This window comes from Myotis davidii, unplaced genomic scaffold (assembly GCF_000327345.1).
Source record: "Myotis davidii unplaced genomic scaffold, ASM32734v1 scaffold736, whole genome shotgun sequence".
In the NCBI taxonomy this organism is placed as follows: Eukaryota; Metazoa; Chordata; class Mammalia; order Chiroptera; family Vespertilionidae; genus Myotis; species Myotis davidii.
In genome coordinates this window covers 140,391-151,096 of record NW_006287431.1, presented here as the reverse complement: position 1 = coordinate 151,096, position 10,706 = coordinate 140,391, and the positions used below count along the sequence as shown (strand labels likewise).

General features: G+C 48.9%; 1 protein-coding gene across 1 annotated transcript in view; it reads right to left on the bottom strand.

Moving 5' to 3' along the window:
* Positions 1 to 10,359, bottom strand: part of ADCK4 (aarF domain containing kinase 4) — an 18,963-nt gene extending 8,604 nt beyond the window's left edge. Inside the window, 10 exon segments of the mRNA XM_006759191.2 lie at positions 1,388 to 1,481; positions 2,226 to 2,307; positions 2,391 to 2,531; positions 3,470 to 3,555; positions 3,697 to 3,819; positions 7,866 to 7,943; positions 9,291 to 9,357; positions 9,503 to 9,622; positions 9,764 to 9,868; positions 10,282 to 10,359. Coding sequence (XP_006759254.2) covers positions 1,388 to 1,481; positions 2,226 to 2,307; positions 2,391 to 2,531; positions 3,470 to 3,555; positions 3,697 to 3,819; positions 7,866 to 7,943; positions 9,291 to 9,357; positions 9,503 to 9,622; positions 9,764 to 9,865 — 893 coding nt within the window. The 5' untranslated portion in view covers positions 9,866 to 9,868; positions 10,282 to 10,359.
* Positions 10,360 to 10,706: the final 347 nt, after the last annotated feature.

Here is a 10,706-nt window from a genome sequence, read left to right as displayed (position 1 = left end):
GAAAGAGTCCTCAGTGTCTGTCCCTGTGCTGGACCACGCTGGTGACAGAGCAGTGGATGAACTCCAGGCCTGCCCCTGGCATACACAGAGACCACACTCGAACAAACAAATAGACCGGTAGATTGAGATAAGGGTCAATGAGTGAGGCCTCTGGTTGGGGACCTATGGGATGGCTGGAGTAGAGTAAGATGGGGAGCAGGGAGATGAGGAGGGGCCAGAGGAAATGATGTAGGTTTTATTCTAAGGGCACTAAGAAATCCTGTGGAGAGGGCTCTCCCCAGATCCCACAAGGAGCGCTCTGGCCCAATCTACACCTCGCACCCGCCTCCTCCGGGTCCTGCTTCAGGCTTGTATTTTTGTCCTTGTTTATAAAATCTCTGATGTTGGACCCACTCCTGGTGGGCTAGGCCCTGTGCTGAGCATTTAATCAGCACAGTTCCCTTTTCACTTCCCTGGGAGGGTACTCTCCCAAGGCCACTGTGCAGTCAGGCCACCAGCCTAAGGGCTGACCTGGGGCTGGATCCCACATCCGTCTTCCCAGGCCCGTGCTCCTAACCCTGCCTTCCACCACCTTCTCTCTCACTGTGTTTATAGGGCTTGGCTCAGTAAATGTGTGGGCTAACCTATGAAGGATCTCACTGCGGTATTTGCTGCATATCACGATGTTTCTAAGAGACAACCACACTGTTCCCAGTAGCTATGATTCATTTATTTTCACTGCTGTATGATATTCCACTGATGAATATCACATAATTTATTCATCCACCCCGCTGGATGAATTTCAAAGGTTTGGGTTGTTTCCAATTTGGAGCTATTACTACTCTGAGCTTTCTAGAAAAGTCTGATGGTGTATACTGGCATTAGTGACCCTAGAGCAATTAGCCAGGAGGGTGACAATTGGGATGTATGCGAATATCCAGCCTTATTACAGGATGCCAAACTGGTCTCCAAAATGCTTATCTCAAATCTCCCCTGCCCTGGTGGAGAAGAAAGAAATGCCCTGCAGCCCTGTCCTCTCCAACTCTTGACACTGTCAGATCGCTCTAGCTTCGTCAGTGCAGCAGGTGTAACTCATTCTGTGACTAAGTGTCTGCTGACAAGATCATCTCCCCCACTGGACTGAAGAGGTTACCTAACCCATTCCACAGACGAGAAAACTGATACTTAGAGAGAGGAAGCGACATGCCCAAGCTCACAGCGAACACAGCGGATAAGTGAAGTAATGAGTAAAAGGATGAATGGATGAACAGACGAATGAAGAGAAAAAGGAGTTTGCCAGCCTCACCCCAGGGCTCCACTTCCACTTAGTGTGGGAGGGAGGGAAGGAGCGAAGCTGGAAGGAAGGGGTCCTGGGGGGCCTGCCAGCCACCCGAAGTTTTGTGCTCACCTGAAGTTCTGGGCACAAGCCGCTTCGCGACGGTAGTCACACTCCCAAGCCAGCTCCTGCTGCAAGGCCTGCAGGCTCTGCTCCGCAAACAGGCCTGAGGGGAGCAGCCGTGTCAGCCAAGGAAGGTCACAGGCTGTCCACCCTGCCCAGCCCCTCAGGCTCCACTCACGAATGTCTTCTCTTGCCAATCCTGCCTCTCATTATCCCTCACACCTTCTGCCTTAAGCCTTTTACCCCAGTGTCTGTCCACACCACACACCTCCCCTCAGTCCGCATATAACTGCGGGCTCTTCTGCAGTCTCTCCTGGGGTCTCTCTCACAGGCATGCACACCAGTACCGAGGCATCTTTTTCATAGTCATGCATGCCACCCATTCCACCGTTTTCGTACTCTCTCTGAATCTTACTTCTGTCTTTCTCTCTCTCTCTCTCTCTCTCTCTCTCACACACACACACACACACACACACACACACACGCACACACATCCTGCTCCATCTTCTTTGGGCTCTTTAACACAAACATGAGGCCCCACTTACACTCTCGTCCTGCTTCTGTGGCTCTTTTTCAGACCGACAGTCCCTCTCTGCATGCCTTCTGTGTGTCTGTTTCTGGATTTCGGTCTGGGCTTCTGACTCTCAGTGTCTCTGTCAGAATCTCTAAGTTTCCTTTTCTTACACACTTGTACTCTACACTCTCCCTGCCTTGGCATCCCTTCTTTCTGTCTCAAACACACACTCACACCACTCACACACAGGCACACCCTGGTACTCTCTGGGCTCTCCCTCCATTCAGCCCCACTTCCTCTCTTCAGGGTACTGCTTCTACATGGGCACCTCACCCTCAGGCAGAGCCACGCTCATCTTGAGCACCGCCAGCAGGTTCTGGACATCACTCTGGATGCTCTGGGCAACGCCTGGGTACTGTGAGGGGAGGAGTAGGGGAGGGGAGTCATTCTTCTGGGACAGCAGGGTGCCCACCGCCACCTGCCCATCCCCCCCCTCACCTGGATCTTCACGGCCACCTCTGTCCCATCCCTCAGCATTCCCTGGTGCACCTGTCCAATTGAGGCGGCGGCAAAGGGCACCTCCTCCAAAGAGGCCACCTTGGCCTGCCAGTCCCTTCCGAGCTCCTCTTCGAGAACTCTCTAGGGAGAGCAGTGGTAACAATCATCACCATGATTATAGGCAACTGAGTTCATTCCCTGTGTCAAGCACTTTACAAGTTAACAACTCCAACTCTTACCACATGCCGAGCCCTGGCTCGGCTGCTACCCCACTTTACAGATGAGGAAATTGAGGCTCAGAGAGAAGTCTCTCAGCCAAGGTGAACCAGGCACTGGCGGACAGGGAGGCCTAGCCCAGCTGGTATGAACTCAAAGTTAATGCGATAGATAAGAGTTAAAATTTAAGGGCTTCCTGTGGGCTGGGTGCAGTTCAGAGTGGCTCAGAGAGCAGCAATAATTGCCCAGGGTCACATGGTGAGTGAGCAGAACAAAGATCAGAAGACAGGTGGCTGGATTCTGGATTCCATACCCTTACAGAGTAATTGGAAGAAACAGCTCCTGTCTTGGGCACTTAGTGCCAGGTGCTATGCCTACCGATTGACAGACACACTCTCCTCTAATTTAAAAAACCAGTTAATAATAACAGCTAAAACTTCCATGTCACTCATGCAAACCCTTCTAAGTGCTTTCTGTATACTAATTTATGATGTGGGGCGGCTATCACTATCGCCATTTCACAGATGAGGACACTAAGGCACAGAGAGGTCAGGCCACAGGTCTGAGATCACACAGGTAGGAAGTGGCAGAGCTAGGGTTTGAATTCAAGAAGCCTTACCCCTAACCACTGTGCTCACTGCCACTTTAACAGCTCACTGAGCCTTCCAGGGACTGGACTAAGTGCTCTGCACCACCCTTATTTAATCATCACAACAATCCTATGAGGAGTGTGCTTTGGCGATCTATTTTACATATGGGGAAACCGAGGCCCAGAGTCTGACAGGGAATAGAGCGGTAAAGCCAGGAGAGACAGGCAGGTGGAGCCCACCTCCCTGGTCAGCCTTCTCCCACTGGGCACTCACCAGCATCTGCCAGCGGGGCATGAAGTCAGCACTCTGGCGGACCCGCTCAAAGATGCGCTGAAGCTGGGGGCTGATGAAGCTGTTGTCTTGGGAGACAGGGAGACAAGAAATAAGGGAAGCAGTGAGGGAGGAGGCGAGGGGGGCCCCCGGGGGAGTACCTGAAGTCCGGGCTTGTTGGTGAGGGGGTAGAGTAGAAGTGAGATCAGGGGTCAGGGGTCATGCTGTACCCTGGATGCTGAGCATTTGGCCAATCTTGAGGGCGGCCCCCCGAACTGTACACAAGGTCTGAACAATCCGCTCAGCATTAGCCTCCGATAAAAAAGGGCTGGAGCCAGGCTGGGAGCTGCCCTCTGGGTAGAGAGAATGATTATTAGTATCACAATCACAAAAATAATCAGCATAACACCACTACACGCCCACCAAAATGGCTAAAATGAAAAAGACATTACCAAGTGTTGGCAACGACGTGGAGCAGCCTGACCGCCAGCCCTGCTGATGACGGTGCCGCGCACAAGCCCATGGGAAACATGGGGAGGTTCTAGTAAAGCAATGCCTGTACTGGATGCCTTTTCTCTCAGAGGTATGCCCACGAGAGACGCATAAATGTGTCCCCTGACATATATTCCAAAAGGGGTCATCGCAGCAAAGCTCATAAAAGTCCCAAACAGGAACAATCCCAAATGACCACCAGGACAATGAACAAAGGAATTGTAGAACAGTCAGTGAATGACTCCTAGAGCAGGAATAAACCATCTACATCCGCTCACAGCAGAATGGATGCCTTTCCCATACAGAACGCATGGATTCAAAGAACCAGACGCCTACGAGAATACACTCATTACATTGGTGTAAAGAGAAAAAAACTGGCAAAAGTAATCTTGGGGTTAGAAGCCAAAACAGTGGTTACCCTTTGTGGGGGAAGTGCCCAGGGTGGGGCACTGGGGAAGGTATTTTCAAAGCATGGTCAGGGGGTCCCTGAGGATCCTCGAGATCTGTCAGAGGGTCTGTGAGATCAAAAATGTTATCATAATAATATTAATGTTATTTGCCCCTTTTTACTCTTGTTCTCCCACAAATGTTCTGTGGAGTATTCCAGAAGCTCCATGACCCATGATGATACCACTGCTCTGATGGCTGATGAAATGTGTGTGTTCTTGTGTTTTAAAATGTCTCAGTTTTAATCTCAAATACAGTGAGCCCTAGCCGGTGTGTAGAGCACCATCCCCTGCACTCAAAGGTCGCTGGTTTAATTCCTGGTCAGGTAGTGGTCTGGTCCCCAGTAAGGGTGCATGTGGGAGGCAACCGATTGATGTTGATATTTCTCTCACATTGATGTTTCTCTCTCTCCCTCCCCCTTCCTCTTTCTCTCTCTAAAATCAATAAAAACACATTTTTAAAAAATCCCTAATACAATGAATATCCATAAATATAACACACATAAACAAGCTCTTTGGGGTCCTCATTCTATTTTGTATTGACTTTATTGAGGTGACATTGGTTAATAAAATTATATATGTTTCAGGGATACAATTCTATAATACATCATTATATATTGTATTGTGTGTTCACCACCCCAAGTCAATCCTCATTCTATTTTTAAACAGCTTTATTGAGAGATAATTCTCATACCATATAATTCACCCATTTAAGGTATATAATTCAATGGCTTTTAGTATATCGAGAGTTGTGCAACTATCACTACAACCAATTCCAGAACATTTTCATTCCCCAAAAAGAGACCCCTTCCCTATTATTAGCAGTCAGGCCCCAATCCTGGAAACCACTAATCTTTCTGTCTCCACAGGTTTCCCTATTCTGGGCATTTCATGTAAATGGAATCATACAATAAGTGGACTTTGTGTCTGGCTTCTTTCACTTAGGATACTGTTTCCACACCATAGCAGGTATCAGCACTTCATTCCTTTTTAATGGCGGAATAATATCCCGTTGTATGGATATACCACATCTTTTATTTATTTATTTTTATTTCAGAGAGGAAGGGAGGGGGAGAGAGAGATAGAAACATCAATGGGAGAGAATCATTGATTGGCTGCCTCTTGCACGCTCCTTACTGGGGATGGAGCCCACAACCCAGGCATGTGCCCCTGACCGGAATTGAATCCCTTCAGTCTGCAGGCCGATGCTCTATCCAGTAAGCCAAACTGGCCAGGATGATATACCACATTTTAAAAGAATCCATTTCTTAGTTCTAAGGGTATATTGGGATCCTGAGACCAAAAAGCTTGAGAAATGCTGTTCTAGGGTTTCTTTATTAGTATTATTACTATTATTGTTGTTGTTGTTAATCCTCACCTGAGGATATTTTTTCCATTGATATTTAGAGAGAATAGAATGAGGGAGGGATGGGGGAAGGAGAGAAAAACAACCATGTGAGAGACACATGTATTGGCTGGCTGCCTCCCACACTGTGACCTTTCGTTGCTCAGACCAACATTCTACCCACTGAACCATACCAGCCAGGGCTCTTTTGAAAAAAAAAATCCATTCCTTAGTTTTAAGGCTGTACTAGTATAGGGATTCTGAGACCAAAAAGTTTAAGAAATGCTGTTGAATCTGCTGCCTCCTGCACACCCGTACTGGGGATCGAGCCTGCAACCCTAGGATGTGACCTGACCGGGAATCGAATCAATGACCTCTTGGTGCATGGGATGATAGTCAATCAACTGAGCCACACTGGCTGGGCATGTTCTAGGGTTTCTTGATCTGGGTGCATATATGTGTCCACTTTGTGAAAAATGAACCAAGCTGTACATTTGTGACATGTAGGCAGGTCTACATGCAAATTATATTATTATTCAATAAAGTGCCAATATGCTTTTATTTATTAAAAAATTATTGAGCTCGTCCTGGCGAGCTCATCATTGATGTTTCTATCACTATCTCTCCCTTCCTTCTTCTCTCTCTGAAATTAATAAAAACATATTAAAAAAATTATTGAGCTCTTTATTGAGGGCTCACCCTGTGCCAGGCAAAATTCTAAGTGTCTCTCTGGATTCTCTGGCAGAATTCCTACAATCACCCCAGGAAGTAAAAACTACCAATGTCGCCCTAACCGGTTTGGCTCAGTGGATAGAGCGTCGGCCCGTGGACTAAGGGGTCCCAGGTTTGATTCCGGTCGAGGGCATGTGCCATGGTTGTGGGCACATCCCCAATGGGGGGTGTGTAGGAGGCGGCTGATCGATGTTTCTGGCTCTCTATCCCTCTCTCTTCCTCTCTGTAAAAAATCAATAAAATATATTAAAAAAAACAACAACACACAAAATTACCAATGTCTTAATTTTCAAGGCAAGGAAACAAGAGATTCAGAGAAGTACACTGCCCAGCCCTGGGTCACACAGCACAGAAGTGGCAGGCAGGGTATAGACTCAGTTTGGCCTTACCCTAAGGCCTAATCCTTCACCTATTTCCAACTTTTTATTAAAAAAAAAAATCCAAGCAGACAAAAAAGTTGCATCATGAACACCTGCACACCTGATTCAAATATTTTAATATTCTGCCTCCTCTGCTTTATCTCTGTGTGTGTACCCAAACACTATTATTTTTTGCTGACCCATTTGCATGGAGCTGCACTCAACCTGTGCTAAAAATAAGGAAATTCCCCTATACAATCACAGTGCCATAATCACCCTTAAGAAAATTAACCCTACTTCTCTAATATTTACTATCCAATCCATATTCAGATTTTCCTAATTGTCCCCCAAATTCTTTTACAGTCCTCTTTTCCTTTTAATTTTGTCATTTTCAATTAGAGTTGACATTCATTATATTAGTTTCAGGTGCACAGCTTAGTGGTTAGACATTTATATGACTTATGAAGTGATCACCCCGTAAGGCTAGTACCTGCCTATTATACATAGTTGTAAAAATATTACTGACTATATTCCCAATGCTGTACTTTATATCCACACGACTTAGTTATTTTTTTTTCCCCAACTAACATCCAAGTATGGTCCACACATTCCATCTGTCAGTTATCTCTAGTCTCTTTTTAATCTAGAATATCCACCCCCATTTTTGTTTCGGCCATCGACTTGTTGAGGAATCTTACCGACAGAAGGTGATCTCTACACATCTTGCTCCATCTCTGTTGGACACAGACTCCCACTAGCAGGCCTAATTTCGGCCTTCTCCTGCTCAGGGTTAAGAACTCAGCTCTGGATGGCTTACATTTTTTTCTCTCATGATCTGTTTCAATCCATCAGGACCCTGACAGTGGCTCCACCCTGCTCTGAGCACTTTACAGGGACCCTGGGAAGTGGGTATATCATCATCACCTCCAGTGTCCACATGAGGAAACAGGCTCGGAGAGGTGAAGCCTCTTGTCCCCGGTCACACAGCCAGGACCGGCCCGACCCAGGCAGTGTGGCTAACTCACCTGACTGTAGATCTCCTCCTGGCAGGGACTTCTTGACCATCTCAGCCAGCGCTCCCAGCCCCAAGCCCACAGCCAGTCCTGAGGAGTGAGAGAAGAGCCTGAATGTGCTCTTACCTGGGGCATTCTCCCCGGCCCTCTCCTCTGTCTAAGCACACTTGTCTCCCAGCTCTTTGTACCCAACTCTCTGTCTTTAGCTCAGTCACTTGCTCTCTGTGCTGGGGTTTCCCTTCAAGGCGAGGCCAGCTCTTTCTCTATTCCTCTCTATAGGTCTGTCCCGTGTCAGCAGTTTTCACCCCTTGCTGCACATTTGAGTCAAGTAAGGAGCTTTTGTAAATACAATGCCCAGACCCCACCCCTGAGCTCTGACTAAACTGGCCTGAGATGAGGCCTCAGAATTTATCTTTTTATTAAGCATCCCAGATGCTTCTAGTGTACAGCCAAGGGTAAGAAGACTCCAAAAGGGTTCCCCCCCAAGTCTCTCTGCGACTTCCTAGGATTTCTGTTTCTCTGTCCACACCTCTTCTTCATGTTCGCCTTTCCTACGTCATCTTCCCCCTCCCCTACACTTGACATGTCTATCTAGGCCTCTTTCTCTCTGTTCCTCCTTTTGATGTTCTGGACAACTGATTCCTCTGTGTCCTCTTGTCTCCTTGTCCCTAAAGATAGCTCGAGTCTCTCTGCCTCTTTCACTATCACCATCTCTGTAAATAACTAAAGCTGGCATTTTCTGAGCACTCTCTTCATGCCAGGAACCATTCCTAGTGCGTTATACGCTTCAATGCATTTTGTCCCCACACCCTCATGTAATAAGTTTTATAGGAAAAACTTCCATTTTACAGAAAAGGAAACTGAGGCTCAGAGAAGTTAAATAACTCATCCAAAGTCACAAAGTGAGGATATAGCAGAATCACCCCTTGAACCGAGGCAGCACAGTGTCAAAGCTCAACTTCCTCTTTATACTGTGAATTGTCTTTAAAGCTTGAACCAGGAGGAAGATATTTGCATTATAACCAGCAGGTACCAATATACCTACAATGTTTCATGAAAAAATATTTTTCCATTACTCTACAGGTGAACTTGTATTTTCCATTCTGTCCTTTTTAATTATTTCATGCAGATTGTGACCTGAAGTTTGAACAATTCTGCTGCTAATCTGAGGTCAAGTCACTTCACCTCTTTTAGCCTCATCTGTAGAATGGAAATACACAGTCATCAACTCGGTGCAGGTATCACATGTATGGGCCTTTCACCGAGTTCTCAATAAGTATTACCTTCCCTTCTATTTCTCTTGGTTTTGCAGGCCTTTACTTTCATTCTCTTTTCATCTCTCCCTCCTCTCTGTCTCTGATTCGCCCTCTCCCTTACTTAATTCTGTAGATGTTGCTTCCTCTGACCGAAGTCACCGTCTCCCACAGTCACACCTACCCCCAAAGTTAGCCAAGCGGCTGATGCGGGAGGCAGGCACCTTGCGTTCTCGAGAGCGGTCACTCAGCTGGAAAATGGGGAGAAGGTCTGAGGGTGGGAAGGTGGGTACAGTGCCCAGGAAGTCCAAACAACCTGCCACCACACTATTCCCCAAGCTCGGGGGGCCAGCTGCCTTAATGGGGTGTTGTTGGTAAGGTGGGAGGCCATGATACCTGGGGCCGAGGTGTCTTCCTGAGCCGGGCCTCCCGGGCCTTGCAAATGTCCTCCTCACTCAGGCCTCGGCCAGACCCACCCTGATGAAGCTTTTGGGCCCAAGAACCCTTACACGGCCCCTGCAAGAGATGTGGACATTGGTAAGGGGCGGAAGACAAGGAGCGGAGGGGTCTGCCTGGCCCTCTGGATTCCTCCCTATCCCTTTACTTACTGCCCATCCCCTCGGGCTCTTCACCTTGGAGACCCCTCCCCAGTCTTACCCACCAGCGCGGCCCAGACCCCAGGGCCCCATAAGGCAGACCAACAGTCCGGCCCAGCGGTCCACAGGTCCCCCGCAGGAGGCCTCCCACCTCCAGCCACATGGCCTGGGGAGAAGAGGAGGAATTACAGGAGTTGTGGGGCCCGACCTCCCGCTTTGCCCCACCCACCCCAAGCCCTCACCGTCCTCGTGTCGGCCCTGGCTCCCACCCAGCAGACTTCCTCCCCTGATAAGGGCCCCTCCAGTTTCTCCTGGTTCCCTCTGGTTGCTAGGCACCATAGCTGTTCCTGCTTTCCTACCAAAGCTCACTTTCCCTGTCCCACTTCGCCGCCGTTGCTAGGGTCCGCTCTCATTGCTAGACACCCACAGATCCTCCAGGCTCCCTCTCCCTTCTCTGAGCCCCCCCTCGTCGCCAGGCACCGCCTTCACCTCTGTTGCTAGGCACCCACAATCCTCCCCCACCCCCCGAGTACCCACTACCCCGTTATTGGGCACCTCCCCCGGTTGCTAAGCACCCACAGCTCGGGGCTCCGGGTCGGTAATGCGCGGGGGCCTCTAGCACTTCCGGAAGCCTCCACACGCCCGCCCTCTCCGGTCAGCTAACCAATGGCGGAGCAGCAGTTCGCTGACTGGCACAAAGAACTCCTCGCTATGCGTAAGGGCGGGGCCGGGGCGGAGCCGTTGGGGAGGTTGGGGGATCGCGCGTGGCAAAGCCGGGAGCACACACGTGCGCTTCTCAAAGTGCCGGGCGTGCGGCGGACCTTTCTGTTCCGTACCCCGTCTTCTTTGCAGACATCCCTCTCCCTAACAAACTTCACACCTCTCCTCTGCACGAACACCTTGCGAATCTCATTTCTACCTCCAGCATGTTCAACATCTCTCCTTTGAGCACATGTCTTCCCCGCAAACATTTTCCATGTACGTGGAGCCCATCCACTTTGCAC